Raw genomic sequence first — 19,234 nt, 5'->3', positions numbered from 1 at the left:
CACTTGTTTTGCACATGTCTCAACTCTGTATATTTTTATATATTTTATTTATTGTTTACTCTATTTAATTTGTAAAATATGTGTACACACACACACACACACACACACACACACACACACACACACACACACACACACACACACACACACACATAGAAAATATTTAGTATACACATCCAGGAATGCATATACTATTATATATTGTACATATATTTATTAGTTTCAGATGTAGCCATTCTTGTATTTTGCTTGTTTACATTATTGTATTTTGCACAACTCTGTTGCTTGTGAAGCTCGCACACAAGAATTTCACTCACATGTGCTGTACCAATGTACCTGCACATGTGATGTGACAATAAAAGTGATTTGATTTGATAATGGTACGATCGCAGTCTGTCTTTGCATGCGATTGACCGCGTGGTTGTGCCCATCAAAGTAAAGTGCTTTCAACTGGATTCTCAGCAGGGCTGAAGAATCAGCTCCAACATACTGATGGGACATTAATAGCTGAGATATGAAATTCGTTTGACGCCACTTTAATAGAATAAACTAGAATTACTCTCAAATTACTCTCCCATCAACCTGCCCTGGGTCGTACCCCCACCGATCACTCTGTTACCTCTGGGATAGATTGGACCCTCCACCTAAGTGAATTAGATAAGTATTTACAAAAATGGGTAGATGGAAAAGGATGGCCTCAGCAGATGTCTAAACATAAAATGCTACTTAGATTACAGACAGATGACTCCTCCTTTTTAATGATGAGCTTAAATACAAAATGTGCCTTTACTCAAAAACTCAAACTGATCACCAGGAATGTGTTTCTTCTGTGGTTTAATTACTGTTCATGTTTACAGGCAGAAGTTACTGAAGTTTCTCTGCTTAGAAAATAAAAAGTATGAATATGTTAGTTTTAAGATGAACTTTAATCATTCAAGTTTGGACTACAGAGACTCAAAATCCACAGGAATAATCAGCAGAGACATTCACACTACACAGCCCATCAATCAATGATACTGCTCTGTGACATAATCCGGCATGCTTTCTGGCCACTGCTAGGAAGCGGGGCATGAGTTAGGGGTTACTCCCAACAGGAAGTGAGCAGAACTCAGATCAAGGGTCTTGGTCAGGTGGGACTTCAAGAGCTGCAGGTTCCTTAGACAACCTCTGAAGCTGGAGCTCAATGACAGGCAGTTCTGTTTGACACCAGCTACAGCAGAGAGATGGACAGGTTAGAATTATTTTTAGGTGTGTTCATCTTTTTTTTTAAATTCTGTTTATGTTCAAAGGGTCTTACCTGGATATCCTCCCAGGAAGACAGGGTTATTAGTTTCAGCAGAGGTGGATTGTGGGTAAGGGTTTGCAGTGGTGTAAGTTCGCTCATCTACAGTTAGGCTGAGGGCATGTTTGGTTTTTTGGGCCAGCAGGCGGTGCCACTGCCCATCACATAGCATCTGGCCACCAGAACGCACTGACACTCGACCTGCCCCATTATTCACGTTGAAAACCACCTGAGGAGAAAAACAGATACACCTTTATTTACGCAAATAAAACTTCATTTGCATATTTAAAACTTAGTTTGCACAATCCTTTTCTATACATCTATTACTTTAGTCAAAAACCAAGAATAACAGAAGCTCTGATGTTACTGCAGCTATTAGAAAGATACCGTGAAAACGTGGCAACTTGCTCAGTTAGATCATTAAATCCCTGGGGTGTAGGCCTATTACTGTTTACATAATGCATAGAATGGAATATCTCTGCTCACCTGTCCATTGATCATCTCCAGTCCCACAGCATCAACTTTTGCACTGCTGATTCCCAGGAGCACTCCTTCTGATTGACTTGTTTGAAACTCCAGAGAGACTGTCATGTCAGAGCCAACCTTATAGCCATCATGGACTGCAGATGGAAACAGCATGTAATCAGATCATAGCTTAATCACGGTTAGAGACAGCTATCCAACACCTGTCTAGTATGTGACGTGCAGCTAGTTCCACACGTTTTTGGACAATGCCACTTTTTTTTCAGTTTTGCCTCTGCACACAAAAATAGTGTTCATTGCCGGAGGAGGAGAATAGTGTAGAGCATGACGTTAAAGTGCAAACTGCATTATGCTGCTAACACAACCTCAGTGCTAGCATGTCATCTGTGCAAAACCCATCCCAGCAGCCACACCCTGAACTTCAACAGGTAACAAAAAGCAGTGATGAGCAGTCAGGCGGCAGCCCGTTTCTACCTGTTCAGGTTTCTGAAGTACAATCAATGTGCTGACTGCTTTAAAGTCTCTGTGTTCTGGTTTTTGTCTTTACTTTCTACTGTCGAGTTTGAGTTCATACCCAGAAAATTAGTCATGTGTGTCCTAATTAGAATAGGGATTTGTGTTGGCCTCAGGTTTATATTGGTTATTTACCAATATAAACAATGCGTTTCAGGTCATTTTACAGAAAAACACAAAAGTAATGTAACCCATAACAATGCTTTTGATATGCTTCTTAGCAATGATGAAGCTAATGAGAACCCAATTAAAACGGATAAGAAATCGAATCGATAAGTGATATTTGCAGTGGAATCGGTGTCGCTAAATTCTTATCAATTGCCATCCGTAGACAGAAGTCAACAAAAATGGATGCTAGTTCTCAAGTGGACCTCTGTGTTTTTGCAGTTGGTGGATTGCTGTAACTTGACAACAATTAGCAACGGTCTGTGCACTCCACCTATACAGTTTATGAAAATGTGCTTTCATTTGTTCATATCTCGGTACACCCATCATCCAAACATTATAACTCTTGCTCCAACTACCTAAAAACAGGCTCTCAAAATTGTGGCCCAATAAGGAAGCAGCCAAAAGTAACTTCTCATATGAACTATAGGCAAAAGCTGTACAGACTATAGGCTGTCAAAAGTCCTTCTATACTAATCAGACCGATCAGTCTGCATCTCATCTTCAGCGCAGATGATTTTGTCTACAAGTTTGACTTACTCATTTCAGCGTATCCGCTTCCATTAAAGTAACTTCCTATCTGGTCTCTGGTGAAACAGGATGTGACACCATGTTGTGACGCCGGCTTAGACACATCCAACATGACACCATTCAGACTGATGGACCGAACACAGCCTGGAAAACTGCTGGTATCCTGAGAACCAAACAGGAAGAAAGACAGGGGGAGACACATGGGAGCAGAAAGGGGGAGAGATTTCCAATAGAGTCAGAATACCTGTGAGTTTCAAAAATGTGCGCAAAGAAAATCTGTCTACATATTAATTCTTAGCGCAAAAATTTCTTCCTGTGAAATCAGGACACTCGTGCAAAAGATGTTCAATAACTCAAGAGTTTCTCTTCTAGGTACATAAAATGCTTTTTTAAAACATCAAATAAAATGATTTGATGTATTTGGGGTAATAATGTTTGTGTCTTTTGTGTTTAACGGTGAAAAAATGAAAAACAATCATACTCCGATTCTCCTGCTGGTCATAGTGTGAGGTGTTCCTCCTAGGAAAACTTTGTTGGCCACATCCAGCTGATTTCCTTTGACTGAGATGGATTCAGTTTTCAAACTGTTGACAGACACTGACATCAACCGCCGGCCCACCTCTGCAACCACCTGAGACACGGTGAACACCACAGCATTCAAACAAAGCTATTTTTGTCTTAACACCAAAACCTCAAACACAGGTTGAAATTTACAGAGTTTGACATTGATGCGTCTACAGTGCCTCGTGTCCAATTAACTCACAGTGTGCCACTCTCCATTGTTAACAGCTACAGATGAGGTGATCGAGGCCGGGCCTTTCCCCAAATCAGCTGACATCATCAGCCTGCCCCCCTTTAGGCTGAGGACAACAAAGTCCATCTGCTTGGAGTCGGAGAGAAGGAGGATCAACCCGTCCAGGGCCCAGCTTCGAACTAACAACCTCACCGACACACTGAGGAAGGGAACAGACACAGTAGTGAAGACAAGAGTGAGACACAAACACACCACAGCAGTGTCGGAGATGGAGTGTTATACAAAGATGAAGTGACCTGTCCCCTGTGTGACCCGAGAGTTGCCTCTGTTGCTATGGAAACTCACCTCTTTCTGACTGTGCTTGGGTTGATAATGAAGGTCATGTGACTGTTTCTGGACAAGCCAAACTGAACTGATGACGGCACAAAGGTTAACTCCCCATCTGATGCACACTGCATCACACACATAAATCAAAAACCAATAATCAATAAAAACGGACATATTGATTAAATTAATCAATTAAAATGAATGCACTGAGAATAGGTGATAATGAATATAGTAATTACCGTTAGACCTTCAGGTGACAGGGCACCAAACTGTGTGGGCTGAGGTAGAGGTAAATGAGTAGGGTCTGGAGTTACGTTTACATCCTGGTCATCAGGAAGGAGCACATCCCCAAGCTTCTCCTCCAAGACGCATTTGTCAAACTTCACCCCCTCATATCTCAGAGCTCCTGAAAGGTCAACAAGCCTGCACAGAGCCACAAAATCAAAACTGTTGTTGTCCGAACTCCTTTGGAGAACACAGTCTATGAAGGCTCTTACATGAGATGGTCTAGTCCAAGGAGACCTTAGTCCTTGTAATGCAAAGCACCGCACCTGACTCCTAGGTAACACTGACAGCAGCAGATAACAATCAGGAACCGCCCTAAAATAATTTTACCATTAGAGCCATAAATCCCATTTATTCTTTTTTGACTTAAGGAAATTTGCTTCTGCTGCTGGTGTCTGATGTACAATACTATGCAAAAGTCTTGAGCCAATCCCCATTTCTTTATATTTGGTATGAAAAATTACTGAAACTTGCAAACAATTATGGAAATACAGTATAAAGGGTCAAAAAAGAATTTTAAAGTCAGTATTTAGTATGACCAGCTTTATTCTTTAGCACATCCTAAACTCTCTTTGGTATGATTTCCTGTAAGTTCTTTAAGTAGTGTTCAAGAAAAGCTCTCCAGGCTTTTTGAGGGACATTCTTGGCAAAACAACCTCTTCTGAAGGTCGCAAATTGTAGATCTAATAGTCAGGGGAAACTGCCTGACATTTCAACTACCCAAGTGGCTTTAAAAGGTTTGGGATCTAAATCAGCCTTTGAATAGTTTGGAAATGAACGCTTTGATTTCTTTGATTGAAAAAGCAGTGGTGTCAGAAAACAGAGACACATCTGTAAACTGCATTTTCAGGAGCCTTCAGATGGGTGCATTCAAAGAAGCTTTTGGCAGGCATTGGAAATATGCAGTCGTTGAATTGGGACACAACTTGGATGTGTAAAACACTTACGCTCTGCCAACTGCCAGGTGTTGGATGCAGCCTTTGAACAACCTAGATATTTTCTGCAATCTGATTGGTAGACGGGCGTCATCAGCTGAAGGCAGCCCACCAATAAATAGAGAGGCTGGAGACAGCCGAGAAAATACACCCGGCAACAGGGACACAAGCTTCTTATGTTCCTCATCAATCTGCACTGAGAGCGACCTGAAAGACAGTTAAGAAAGGCCAGACAGGTGAGATGTGAGAAGAAGCATAAAAGTTAGCATGTTATGCTAATACTTACTTTTTGTTGATGGTAATGATCACAGAATGTTTCATTCTGTCACTGAAGGATCCTCCATCAGGCTTTATCACAGTTACCTTACGTGTGGCTCCGCCCACCTCTCCAAGCTCCACCTCCAATGCTCCCGAGACTAGGTGAACAGATAGGAAGTACTGCACATACAGACACATAGAAAAATTCAGGTTGCAGTGTCACCCACATAGCTTTGTTAGTTCAAATAGACTTGGTATACATGTGACCTAAATCAGTCTCACCTGTTTGTGTGAGCGGTCATTACTGAAAGCAGCCAGCAGGACCCCTGATTGGTTGTTGGAGGAGAAGGAGAAGAGCAACTCTGCTTCTTGACCAAACGATGGTGGAGTGATCTGAACATAGCCTCCAGCCAATAGGGACACACTTCGCACCGCCTGGTCAATACATTAATCAGTCAAACAACTAACCTGTAAATCAATCAAGCTGTTATCCTACGAGTGTGATCAGTGTTCATTACAAATTAACAAAAGTGACCTCAAAGCACTTTAAAATCTAAGATATTTATAGTACAATATTAGAGAGAAAACCCGAAAAATTAGACAATACCCTACGAGCAGTACTTGGCAAGAGTTAAAGGGCAGCAATAACTCGCTTTTAACAGGAAGTGACCTGAGAGAACCAGGCTCAGGATAGTTGGAGCATTTTACAACAACTGGTTGAGGGATTTAGGGGAGACACAAGGGCAAAACACCAACCATGGAGGGGAGAAATACAAATTTAATGTCGCAGTAGTTGTATGGTTCAGGAGTGAAACGAGGAGAGTAGAAACAAATGCCCAGTGCATCATCAGTAGTTTGAGCCTGAATGGTTCAAGGATACCTGTTCCAGTGTTAACTAATAGTTATTTCAAAAAGGAGAATCCAAAGTCTAATCCTATGGAGGGTGTCTGTGTCCTGAATCTAAACTTGGATTTTGTTCTACAGCTTTGACAGCTGAAGGCTCTGCTTCCCTGCATACCGAGAGCCAAGTACTAAAGTACTCTATCTGGATAATATGATACTAAGACTTTAAGATATGATGAGGTCTGATCAAGACTTCATATGTGAGAAGAAAATTTAAAATTCAATTACAAGGAGCCAATGAAGAGAAGCTAAAATAAATATGAGCTTTCTCTCACTGCTTTGTCCAACCTCAAAGTAACAAAGGCAGAGGATAGTGGGAAGGAAACAGTCAGGAACAAACCTCCTGCAGAACCAGGCTCGAGGAGGGGCAGCCATCTGCCATGACCTGCTGGTGGTGATAGAAAGTTCTACATATTTGTTTTATATGTGTATTGAAGGACAAAAACAACTCCAAGGTTCTTCACAGTAGTACTGGAAGTCAATGAAACAACTGTTGGACAGTTATTTTATTTCATACTTCAGAAAAATTAACATCAGTTTTGTCTAAATTTACAAGCTGAAAATTACTTGTCATCCAAGGACTTTAGTTCAGTGGATTATTGTGCATTATTATATGTATCAGTACATGCATTTATTAAAACGTGTATATTAGTATATTATTAGCTTGGATCTCAAAAGAGACTTGAGATGAATAGAGATGGAGTCAGGCAGGGCGACAGATATAGTCAATGTAGTATTATGTGCAGCCTTGAGGAAAATTAATTAAACCTTGTGATTCAATAGAATGTAGAAACAATTTTAGCAACAACAACTAATAAATAAAATAATAATAATTTTCTTTTTCAGTCTCTTGCGTGATTGTGGATTAATTTTGCCCTATTATTCCTTCAGTTCATGGAGGTTTGTGGGTTTGTTTAAGGTTCTGCCATAGTGTTTCAATCAGGTTCTGGAGTTTCACTGGTCACTTAGTTATGCTGCTGTATTCAGCGGATTACTATATTTTTTCTGACTATATAGGGGCTTGTCTGATTCTTGGGGATTCTTTCAAAAATGTGAGATAAAGACCCTGCAATAGCACTGTGAGTCCAGTATTGTTGTGAATTGGTGCTATATACAGAAAACTGAATCTAAATCAATTCAACTGAACAGATTTCCTGGCATGCTTGGGAATCATTGTCCTGTTGTATGACCCAGTTCGGACCAAGCTTAACTGTTGTGGAAACGGCCTCATATTTGACTCAAGAATACAGAGGAGTTCATGGTAGACTTGATGACTGGAAGGTGCCCAGGTCCTCTTACTGCAAAAACAAACTAATCACTCCTATGCTACCATGCTTGACAGTTGCTATGAGTTGTGTGTCCTGATTTTCTGTGTTGGTCTTTACCAAACATCGTACTGTGAATTATTGGCAGACATCTCCACTTTGGTCTTGTCTGTCCAAATTTGTAATTCAGTTTCAATTATTTAGTGCAGAAATCACAACTGGTGCTTTATATTCTAATATAAAGACCCTGCAATAATCCTGAGAAAACCCCAACAATCAGATGATGTCCTGTTAGTGAGCAAGAAAAACTCTTCCAACAAGTAGAAGTGGGATAACTGGGGCTTGTATAGTCTGAGCTTACCTTGAGTATGCAGCCTTTCCTGACACCATGTGCATCCCTTAGCAGGTCAAAGTTGGACCGAGCAATCTCCACATTTTTTATACACCCCACGTAAGACCGGGATGCTACTTGTCGCCTAGCAACCAGAGAGATGGCATTCACAGGTGATAACACGGTTCTGGCTATATTATAATCACCTTTGTCTTCAAAAACTCACCTGATTGGTCTGGAAGCAGGAAATCCACCAATGAAGATAGGGTCAAGATCAGAGCGGTTCAGATCAGAGGCCTTTCCAGGAGAGTCCGCTTCCAACACTTCCTTCTCCGATGACTGGTCAGCTGCCATTATGGACAAGTAACCTGGCCACACAGAAAAATGTGAAATAACATTTAGCAGTGTGGACACGGAAGCAGCAGCACGAGTATTACTAGGAGTAATAGTAGTACCTTTGCGTTTGTTCCTCTGCAGTGTGATTTTGTACCACACTCCAGTGTTGTACTTCCTGTTGGAGGTCAGCATCAGAGCACCAGAGCCAAGGTCAAAGGTCAAACGAATACGCCCCTCCACCAACTCCATGGACAGGAAGTCTCTCTGTCGATGACAGAAAGTGAGGTATGTGTATGTTTCCTTAAAAATAAGAAGCCCAGCAAAGACTGTAAATGTGTGTGTCGTACAGTGTTGTTGGAGGCCAAGTACAGCAACAATCCGACTGGAGACAGAGTTTTAAACTGCAAAACGATTAACGTGGAAGTAGACCGCAGAGACTTCTGGACCACTGAATAGCCAGATCCATCAAAGTGAAAGGAAGTTTCCTCTGCTTGGGGACTGTGAGTGACACAAAATACAAGTCAGAATTTGCATAAGGAATGTGCAGATTTAGCAAACTGTGTGTGTAACGTGTTTGTGTTGCGTCCATGTAAGTGCTGTGTACACGTAAATATGTTAAAACTTGTGTGAGTACCTGCTGAAGCAGCCGCCACACTCTCCCTCTGTATGGTCATAGTTCCAGAGTCCAATGTTCTGCTCATTCAGTGAAACTTCACCCAGGCAGCCCTGGAAGGTGGTCGATCGCAGTGCCGCAGGCCGCTGAAATCAAACACACCGAGTTAGCCCTTCTTCACCTGCACACAGACGTGCATACCTGATGTGTACCTGTGTATGAGCTCCCAGCCCTGCGATGTAAACAAAGCTGTTTTCGTCGATGTCTAAAACTTGGAAGGTTCCTGGTGATGTTGTTGTTACTGCTGGCAGCAGAGCTGACTCAGAATCCAGCTGATGGACTGACAGTGCAACATGTGATCCAAATCTGCCGGGATCATGACATTGTGGCATACACAAACACAGCTGTAAACCTATATCCACCTGCGTCTTCAATCGTGTGATTAGTTTAAATCGTTTAGTTTAGTTTTGTGGGGGTTTTGTTACCGTGTAGCATTGATCTTTGTCCATCTATTGTTGGTGATATCCAGTCCAGGAAACTCAAGCCGGGTGCTGCCCGAGCCCACATCCCACAGTAGAGAAACCTGTCCATTATGCATCTCAGCAGCCAAGAAGTCCATCTGAAACAACAGCTTCAGTTAGGATGCAGAACGAAACAGTTTCTGTTACTACTCATTAACAGCAAGTTATTGTCTTTACCGTAGTGTTGCTGCCCAGGTAAAAGAGCAGGTTATTTGGAGTGGTCGTCTTGACGATCAGATTCAGAGTGTTGAAGTTACTGGACTGAATCGATGGTCTGTAGGAACGAACACAGCCTCTGTCCGCTTGCAGTGCCACCTTAATCTGACGATGTTACACCACAACACCATCATTATCAAGAGAAATTGTGAGGTCTTTACCTTACAATGTAAAGTGCCTTGAAATAACTGTTGTTGTGGATAATCATAGTCACAGGATTATCCATCCTGGTCACAGATGTCCTAATTCTCTGGTTGAGGCTGCCTTATCTACGGTAAACTGTTTGCTGTTCATTTCTTTCCTGTTTGAGGAGTTTTGTAGACATCTATAATCATTTTGGGACAGTGATAGAAGCCATTGTGTGAGTGTTTACTTACCGATGCTGCCTGTCTGCGGGCCTGATAGATCAGCTCCCGGATGTCAGACAAGTTTCTGCTCAATGTTTCTCCTAACATTCTCATTGGTTTTATTCTGTCCATCAGATGCTGTGTACGATATTCTGCCTCCTCCATCTTATGCTGCATCTCATTGGCTGAGCACACAGGAAACAGGAAGAGTTAGGCTAAAGCTGTCTTATTTAATGAATCATTTCAATGTAAGCAGCTATCTCCTGGAAGTTTTCAGTCTTTTGAATATGTGCCTTTTACAGCTGAAGGCCCCATCCAAAGTTGTGTTTCTTAATGTTTACAGGCCTCCCAAATACTGCAAAGACTTTTTTAATGATCTCAGTGAATTGCTGTCTGTGATCTGTGTTGATTTCGACTGTGTAATTATTGTTGGGGATTTTAACATCCATGTGGACAACCCTCAGGACAAAGGGACTAAAGACCTGAGTGACACTCTGGGCAACCTTGGGCTGACGCAGCATGTAACAGAGGCCACACATAATAGAGGACACACTCTCGACCTACTGATCTCCAAAGGCCTGAGCATTTCAAAGGTTACTGTGTCTGATGTGGGCCTGTCTGATCATTACTGTGTTTTCTTTGAAAGTAAAATTTCAGCCCACACAAATACGTCAACAGCAGTGATAACAAAACGGTGTATAACTGAAAACAGTATTGAGATCTTTAACCAGGTCTTCCCATTAACACCTGATCTGTCCAGAGGGTCAGTCAATGAGCTTGTCAATAGCTTCAATGCTAAAATGTTAAATGTAATGGACACTATTGCTCCCATTAAGGTGAAGGTTATCTCTGGAAGGAAAAAGTCTCCATGGAGAAACTCCACACTGGTGAAAATGAAAAAAGAGAGTGTAGGAAAGCTGAGTGCAGATGGAGAAAAACAAACCTCCAGGTTCATTATGACATCTATAAAGAGAAACTTCACAATTATAATTTACAACTGAGGAGTGCAAGAAGGTCCTACTTCTCTGACATCATCACTAAAAACAGCCATAATGCTCGGGTCTTATTTTCTACAGTTGACAGGCTAACAAACCCTCCTGTGCCAGTGGCAGCTGAACTTCATTCGACCATGGCCTGCAATGACTTTGCCAAATTCTTCACAGAAAAAATCCAAAAGACAAGCAATTGGTACATCAACAGCAGATCCAGAATATGTACTGTGTCCACCGAAAAACTGTTTAAACACCATGAAACAGTTTCCCTACCCTATTAACCCTATTGTATCCTATTAACAGCAAAGACCTGGAGGACATCTTAGGTCAACTGAACTCCTCCTGCTGTTTAGATGTCCTGCCAACAAGTTTTTTCAAAAAGGTCTCAAAGACTTTAGAGTCAGACCTGTTACAGATCGTCAACTTTTCTTTAATGTCAGGTGTGTTTCCAGAACCACTAAAAACTGCTGTAATAAAACCTATACTGAAAAAGGACAATCTTGACAAGACACAAATGAACAACTACAGGCCGATCTCAAATCTCCCATTTTTAAGTAAGATCATTGAAAAAGCAGTTTCTCAACAGCTCAGTTACTTCTTAAAACAGAATAATTGCTACGATGCCTTCCAGTCAGGTTTTAGACAGAACCACAGCACTGAAACCGCTCTGACCAAAGTGTTCAATGACATATGTCTGAACACAGACAGTGGAAAAATGTCAGTCTTAGTTTTACTGGATCTCAGTGCAGCATTTGATACAGTTGACCACAACATATTACTCAAACGACTGGAGAACTGGACAGGTCTCTCAGGAACTGTACTAAACTGGTTCAAAACATACTTAGAAAACAGGAAATACTTTGTATCAATAGGTAACTTCACATCTGAGCAGACAAGCATCACATGTGGAGTTCCCCAAGGTTCCATTTTGGGACCCCTTCTGTTTAACATTTACATGCTCCCACTGGCACAGATTATAAAGAACAACAAAATAAACTATCACAGCTATGCAGATGACACACAAATATACATCACAATGTCACCAGGAGACCGAGGCCCTGTACAGGCTCTTGGTAAATGCATTGAGGAAATTAATGACTGGTTGTGCCACAATTTTCTAAAACAAAACAAAAACAAGCTAAACAAAAACAAAACTAAAGTAATAGTCTTTGGTGCCAAAGAAAAACGATTACAGGTCACCAGAGAACTTCAATCTGTACACCTAAAAATCACAGACCAGGCGAGAAATTTGGGTGTAGTGATGGATGCAGACCTAAACTTAGAAAAACACATTAAGACAATAACAAAGTCAGCTTACTATCACCTCAAGAATATTTCAAGGATAAAAGATCTGATGTCTCAACAGGACCTGGAAAAACTAGTCCATGCATTCATCTTTAGTAGGCTTGACTACTGTAACAGCATCTTTACAGGTCTACCTAAAAAAGCTCATTCAGAACTCTGCTGCTCGAGTCCTCACTAAGACCAAAAAAGTGGACCACATCAGTCCAGCTCTGAGGTCTTTACACTGGCTGCCTGTCCGTCAGAGGATAGACTTTAAAGTTCTGATGCTGGTCTATAAAGCTCTGAATGGTTTAGGACCAAAATACATCAGTGACCTCCTGACCCAGTATGAACCTTCCAGATCCCTCAGGTCATCTGGATCCGGTCTTTTATCAGTTCCCAGAGTCAGAACCAGACACGGAGAAGCTGCATTCAGCTTTTATGCTCCATATATCTGGAACAAACTCCCAGAAAGCCTCAGATCAGCTGAAACACTCAGTTTATTTAAATCCAGGTTGAAGACTCACCTGTTCTCAGCTGCATTTGAATAAAGCACCAAATCCACACTTTAAGCTTAAATTTCAAAACTTACATTTAACTACTGATTTTATCTACTGTCTTTTTAATCAATTTTAAATCATGCTTTTTATTGTTTTTGTTTTTTAATGTCTCTGTAAAGCACTTTGAATCACCTTGTTGTTGAATTGTGCTATACAAATAAACTTGCCTTGCCTAAATATTTGGATTTTTATGAAACCAAATCATTTGCGTAAAATCTTAATGACAAACCTGCAGTGTGTGTAAGAGTCATCAGCTGACTAGTCTCCCTCAATGTATTGTTAGCGTTTTCCACCAAAGAAGAAGAATCCTTCAGCTGTGCTCTGAGTTTCTGCAGCCGCTGCATCGCCTCCTGCAACTTGGAGTGCGCTGCTGCAGCCTGAATCTGGGTCTGCTGCAATGCCTCAGAAGAACCTGATAAACACGAGTATCAGTATTGTATTAGTATCACTGTTTCAATACGTCAGTGCATTAGTACATTACGCATATCAGTCCTTTTACCATTTGAAAGGCTCTGTAACGCTTTGACGGGCTGACGGAGAAGCAAGCTGGAGTTATGAACACTGTCTCTGACAAGTCCAAGTCTGATAGTTACCATGGAAACATTCAGCTGCAGGTCTAAATAAAACAAAGAGGAAAAAGTTTCATCTAAAAGTAGTAATTCAGTCCACACATGGCTGATGTGCAATGATAGTCCAAATCATTGTTTCATAAACAGAAACATTATCACACCTTCAGCCGCACTGCTGATTCTTCGGCTTTCTTCCAAAATATCAGAGGAAACTTCCAGCTTTGCTTTGCCTTCTTTTGACAGTGGCTGCTCCGATTGAACACTCTGAAATACAAATACATATAGGTGTTATACATTTGCATACCAACAGCCTCTCATTTACCTTATTGCACTGCTGTCTCAGGCCAAATACAGACTTACCGTGTTTAGGGCTAAGGAGGCAGACACTAGGGCAACTGAAGCCATCCGATGGGCAGAGTCCACTCGTTCTGTGATGTCACTGTCAAACTGAGCCAGCTGACTACCATTCTGAGACACGTTACGCACTGATGACAGAGAACTGAGAGAGAAGAGTTTTTATTTCAGTGGGAAAAAACAGCAGGAGCACACAAACAGAGGAAGAGGAACACAAAATACCTGTGCAAGGAGAGAGCATAGCTCTGCAGCAAGTGGGCATGTTTCTCTGCACGGTAAACATTCTCCAGAGCATCGTTTTTCTTCAGCCCCATTACCAAACCATTCACCTGTTTCCTCAGGAGGGGGCGCCCCTGATCCAGCTCAGCAGCCAACATCTCAACCTGCTGATCAGTGTGACATAATTATTATAGCAAGCGTCTGCTGGAAAGCTTTATTATTGACTACTATAGTTTCTCTTACTCTGGTGTGGTTTCTTAACTCCTCCGTCAAACTGACAGCATTTTCAAGCAGCAGCTGGCTGTCCTCCATTTGTGAGTCCAAAGACAGACACGCCACACTTAGGTTCTGATGGCCAGACTGACAGAAAGAGAGAAAGAATAGCAACAAGACGCCTTTGAATTTCAGAAGAATGCTAAGACAATGTCACGCGTGTTTTATAAAGCAGAGAAACAGCAAAAAAAAACGTGAGCTCTGCTCTAGTCTTACTGACCTCTCAATGCTTTTGACTACAAGGCTATTTTGAACATAACAAACACAACAAACTCCACACAGATTGGCCCTAGCCAACAGGAGATTAGTGATGCTCAAAAACTAGTTAATGCATTTACTTCTTTTATTTTATGTCGAGGTTATATTATCAGGCTATTCTAAAGGTTTCCTGAAAGGCCTTCAGGTGATCCAAACTGTGCCGGGGAGAGACTAGACCAGGGGTGGGCAACTCCAGGCCTCGTGGGCCGGTGTCCCTGCAGGTTTTAGATGTGTCCTTGAACCAACACAGCTGATTTAAATGGCTAAATTAGCTCCTCAACATGTCCTGAAGTTCTCCAGAGGCCTGGTAACAAACTAATCATGTGATTCAGGTGTGTTGACCCAAGGTGAGATCTAAAACCCCCAGGACACCGGCCCTCGAGGCCTGGAATTGCCCACCCCTGGACTAGACTATGATCCTCAACCATGTGCAACTATGCTCTGCACTTCCAGTTTGACTTCAGGAATATTTTTTTAGAGCAATCCAGTAATTCCGCTTCAGCCTGTGGTCTGTATATGTGGACTTACCTGATATAGCTGCAGCAATGTGTGTGCAGTGTCCAGCAGAACGTTTGTTTCTATGTTGTGCTGCACTGCATCATTCAGCGTTGTGTTTGCATGTTGCAGTGTTTTAATGTCAGCAGTAAGTGAAGTAGAGAGACGGCCAAGCTTGTCGCTAGTGGCCACCCTGCTGGACAGGAAGTCGATCTGCACCGATTGAAAGAGAGACTCCGAAAGGCTGGAGAGAGAGAGAGCATGTTAACGCTGTCCTTGTGTGTTTGTGTATCAACTATATTGCTGTGTTGCTCAAACAGACCTGAGCTCCTGATTGGCTACAAGCTCTGCAGCTGTTAGGTTTACATCTTTGATGCTGTTTAATATGGACTCTACGTCCTCCAGCAGATGCGTCTGATTGGCTGAACCCAGTCCTTCCTCTGCAGTCTGATTCAGGTGTGCTGCTTCCCTCTGAAGCACTGAATCAATTACAGTTTTCACGTTTGATTAAAAACAACTTGTTTGCTGTTGGTAATGGTGTCTTCGTTGTTTCATTAATTAATGTGTCATTAAGCATTCATTATTCATCATTCTGATATTCTGTTGTTATTTACCTTGAATGTTGTTTTGAAGTCTGGTGATGCCCTCCAATAGGAGCGCGCCTCGGGAAAAGCTGTTGTTTGTGGACACGTCCACTATCTGGACATCGTTAGACAGACTGTTGACCTAGCCAATCAGGAATTGGGAAAAATTTTCCGATGGGATGGGAAAGAAGTTTTAAAAGACCAGTCAGTTATCAGATGTGGAGAGTACAAAAGTGTTCAGAGCTAGCTAGCAGCTAACTCTAGAATTACTGCAAATGTTATCCACTGTTCCAGGACCCAGTACCATTCTCACATTGTTTGCAATGTGCAATGTATTACAGTAAAAACTAAAGGGGTGAAAACACTCTGAGTGACACACAGAAGGTGGTGTAATGAACCTTTAGCAGACAGGCGGGTGTGCCTACCTGCTGCAGTAGAGAGCCGAGCTCAGAGGTCAAATAATTTAGACCTTCTTCCACTCTAGATGTGGACACTATAACAGAGTTGTTCTGTGAAGACACCACCTGGGGAGACATGTCGTCATCATTTCAGTATGTCGTACATCTCGACATGAGCAACAACTTAATCACATTTTTGTACCTGCATTTCTCTGGTCTGATTCTCCAGCAGCCACAACTGCCGGTATGATGACATTGCAATGGTACTCAGGTTGAAAAACAGGAAGTGATTGTGCAACTCATCCAGGTCATCCAACAAGATACCAGTACATTTGTCATCACATGCTGGAAATAAAAAAGAACATGTTAGTCGCGTGTCTCATGTTAGTGTGTGTCTGTGTGTGTGTGGTGTGTGTGTGTGTGTATTTACTCACACACGCACTCGCCTTCCTGGAAGATGCTCCTCTTTTCACACTCGTTACATGACTGACCTTTGACCCCATCCTTACATTCACACTCTCCAGTCAGCACGTCACACAGCAAGTGGAGGGAGCCCCATGCACTGCAGCTACACTGTGAACACACACCGCCTGGTACTGATGGGTTACCATAGTAACCAACTGAACACCTGGAGGATGGCAGTGTGAAAACACAGCAAGCAAATTTTCACAATAAAAGTTGCATTAATTAGATGACGACTTCAGTATATAACAAAGGGTCTAAAGACAGATGTGACGTAATGATCTCACCTCTCACAGTATCTCCCTTCATAGCCAGGCTGGCAGGCGGTGCAGTGGAAATCACCTGCTGCTCCTTCCAAAATGCAGGTGGGACTAAAGCTGCACACACACATACAAAAATAACAACATGCCAAAGTTGATCAATACCAAAATTCTGTATTATATCCAGGCATTAATTAACATTAAATATAGCAAGTATGTTTGTATTTTGGACTGTTTGTCAGTTGAAACAAGTTTTTTAAAGTTACTTTGATATAAGTCTGTGAAGGTTCTCAGTCATCCAGGTCATTGTAGTCAAAGGAGCTTGCAAAGAAAAGCGTCTGGACTTCTTTAAGTTGCTTGAAGACATTTCACCTCTCATCCGAGAAGCTTCTTCAGTTCTAAGGTCAAATGGTGGAGAAACTCCCACTAGGTTTAAATCTGGGACTCTCCACCATTTGACCTTAGAACTGAAGAAGCTTCTCGGATGAGAGGTGAAATGTCTTCAAGCAACTTAAAGAAGTCCAGACGCTTTTCTTTGCAAGCTCCTTAGACTACTTTGATATAAGGTTTCCACTTTTTGCTGTTTAGGAGCTGGGCCTAAAAGACACATGCTTAACTTAGCTCATGTATCTTAATAGCCTGTTATATAATAAGCATCATAGGCCTAATTAAGTTTATTTTATATAATAGCCATGCTAACATATCTAATTCCAGCATAAATTTTAAAACTGTGACATTTTAAAACAATTTTACACAATTTAAGAATCATTAAGAAATGAGGCACAAGATGCTCGATGAAGGTGTGCACCTGTTGTTCAGCAGGGGGCATGCACATGGTGAGCAGTCGCCGATGGATCCTTTGACACTTCCATAATAACCTGAGGCACATTTCTCACAGCTCTGTCCGCTGGTGTGATGCTTACAGTCCTGTGTGAAAAAATACAGACTCTACTAAATTCTGCAGTCTCTTGATATTCTGCGCTGACTATGGTTCTGTCTTTAGTTTGCAATCTCCTCTAAAATGCTCGTATGAATCAGTGTTAGCACGTTACCTGACACTGTCCCGTCTCAGCGTCGCACTTTTCGCTGTGGTTGTTGCAGCGACACCGAACACAGGGGCGAACAAACATCGACTTCTTGCTCTGCGGTGACAACTCAGACTGAGGTTGACGGAAATATCCTACGTCACAATCCTGCAGAAGGATACATGAGAGAGGCAGAGATGTGTCAGGAAATGTCTTTGATGATGGTAGACGTAGTTAAGTGAACTGGGCCTCACTCTGCTTAGTGTAGGAGAGAGGTGCACGTTTCCTGCCTGCCAAATTCAGCTGTGGGCATTTCGTCTCCCTTGCAGAACTGCATGCAGGGATTTCTCTCTGCCTCCAGCACATTCTGTCTGTTCATGTCCATCTCCAACCTCTTCTACTTCTACTCACTTGCCTGTCCCATTCTATGTGAGTCCTTCCTTGGACTGGAAAGATCTTTACAGTACAAACAGTCTTTATTTTATATCTGTTTTATTTTTAACTTCTGCTTTAGCTACCTCACATCCATACTTATGACATGATCTAATTTTAATTAACAGAAATGTCTACAGCCTATGCAAGGACACTGGAACTTCTGGAGAAACCCGGACCAGCAGAAATCCACACAGGAAGCTCCCAAATATGTTTGACCCCAGAACCTTCCTGCTGTTAATAGAACCGTCCAAAACCATTAACAATACAAATACAAATTCAAATATAAAAATACAAACAGTTCCAGAAAAACATGTATACTGTGTAAAATATATATTTTTTAATGTGCAATGATTTGCAAATCGCATACACCCAAACACAGAACATAGAAAGCATATCAAATGATTAAACTGGGAAAATATTTCAAAAAACTTTAAATATTCCTATGTTTACCATGTTCAGCCATGAACATCTGGGAGAATGCCAGTTCTGGACTTTTGGGAGGGCTGCTGTCCCATTCTTGTCTCATAGAAGATACTACTTCAACAGTCTTGGGCCTTCGTTGCCAGATTTTTGTTTTCAGTTGTTGAAAAGTCTGGACTGCAGGCAGGCCTGTTCAGCACCCAGACTTGTCTACTGTGAAGCATTGCTGTTATAATACAGGCAGTGTGCAGTTTCGCATTGGCTTGCTTAAATATAATCAAGGCTTTTCATGTAAACAATGTAATCTGTATATGACGTATATGTTGCTGTAAAACCTTACTACACCTTTTAGCAGTGATGTTGCCTGTCCTGTGTAAGCTACCAATTCCATAGGCACTATTAGAACAGTTTCCACTTTGTCTCACTGCATTTTGAATTTGGCCCAGAGATGATGGCAGATATTCTTTTATAATGAGTATGTATGGCCTTTTCTTTGTATGACACAGCTCAAACATGAATTTCAGGATTGCGGAGCGAGCATATACAGTGTTTTCTATGACATGCTTATTTGTAATGCATGT

General features: G+C 41.7%; 1 protein-coding gene across 2 annotated transcripts in view; it reads right to left on the bottom strand.

Moving 5' to 3' along the window:
• Window positions 1–907: 907 nt before the first annotated feature.
• lama1 (laminin, alpha 1) overlaps window positions 908–19,234 on the bottom strand; it is a 33,679-nt gene continuing 15,352 nt past the window's right edge. The window contains exons 30-64 of one of the 2 annotated variants that reach the window (XM_080864783.1): window positions 17,826–17,966; window positions 17,582–17,700; window positions 16,801–16,890; window positions 16,486–16,679; window positions 16,254–16,396; window positions 16,079–16,177; window positions 15,684–15,795; window positions 15,392–15,548; window positions 15,103–15,313; window positions 14,287–14,403; window positions 14,047–14,210; window positions 13,831–13,969; window positions 13,632–13,734; window positions 13,401–13,517; window positions 13,131–13,313; window positions 10,096–10,250; window positions 9,680–9,823; window positions 9,467–9,600; window positions 9,194–9,347; window positions 9,003–9,127; window positions 8,716–8,866; window positions 8,488–8,632; window positions 8,259–8,400; window positions 8,063–8,177; window positions 5,816–5,968; window positions 5,562–5,713; window positions 5,288–5,482; window positions 4,295–4,478; window positions 4,074–4,180; window positions 3,738–3,927; window positions 3,456–3,605; window positions 2,984–3,137; window positions 1,769–1,902; window positions 1,298–1,511; window positions 908–1,210 (exon numbers count right to left, since the gene is read on the bottom strand). In XM_080864783.1, the coding sequence (XP_080720909.1) occupies window positions 1,056–1,210; window positions 1,298–1,511; window positions 1,769–1,902; window positions 2,984–3,137; window positions 3,456–3,605; window positions 3,738–3,927; window positions 4,074–4,180; window positions 4,295–4,478; window positions 5,288–5,482; window positions 5,562–5,713; window positions 5,816–5,968; window positions 8,063–8,177; window positions 8,259–8,400; window positions 8,488–8,632; window positions 8,716–8,866; window positions 9,003–9,127; window positions 9,194–9,347; window positions 9,467–9,600; window positions 9,680–9,823; window positions 10,096–10,250; window positions 13,131–13,313; window positions 13,401–13,517; window positions 13,632–13,734; window positions 13,831–13,969; window positions 14,047–14,210; window positions 14,287–14,403; window positions 15,103–15,313; window positions 15,392–15,548; window positions 15,684–15,795; window positions 16,079–16,177; window positions 16,254–16,396; window positions 16,486–16,679; window positions 16,801–16,890; window positions 17,582–17,700; window positions 17,826–17,966 (5,142 nt within the window). In that variant the 3' untranslated portion in view covers window positions 908–1,055. The remainder of the gene's footprint in view (window positions 1,211–1,297; window positions 1,512–1,768; window positions 1,903–2,983; window positions 3,138–3,455; window positions 3,606–3,737; window positions 3,928–4,073; window positions 4,181–4,294; window positions 4,479–5,287; window positions 5,483–5,561; window positions 5,714–5,815; window positions 5,969–8,062; window positions 8,178–8,258; window positions 8,401–8,487; window positions 8,633–8,715; window positions 8,867–9,002; window positions 9,128–9,193; window positions 9,348–9,466; window positions 9,601–9,679; window positions 9,824–10,095; window positions 10,251–13,130; window positions 13,314–13,400; window positions 13,518–13,631; window positions 13,735–13,830; window positions 13,970–14,046; window positions 14,211–14,286; window positions 14,404–15,102; window positions 15,314–15,391; window positions 15,549–15,683; window positions 15,796–16,078; window positions 16,178–16,253; window positions 16,397–16,485; window positions 16,680–16,800; window positions 16,891–17,581; window positions 17,701–17,825; window positions 17,967–19,234) is intronic. The other variant, XM_080864784.1, reaches the window with a different exon arrangement.

This window comes from Rhamphochromis sp. 'chilingali' (genome assembly GCF_963969265.1).
Source record: "Rhamphochromis sp. 'chilingali' genome assembly, chromosome: 18".
NCBI lineage: Eukaryota > Metazoa > Chordata > Actinopteri > Cichliformes > Cichlidae > Rhamphochromis > Rhamphochromis sp. 'chilingali'.
This window is presented reverse-complemented; position numbering and strand designations above follow the sequence as displayed.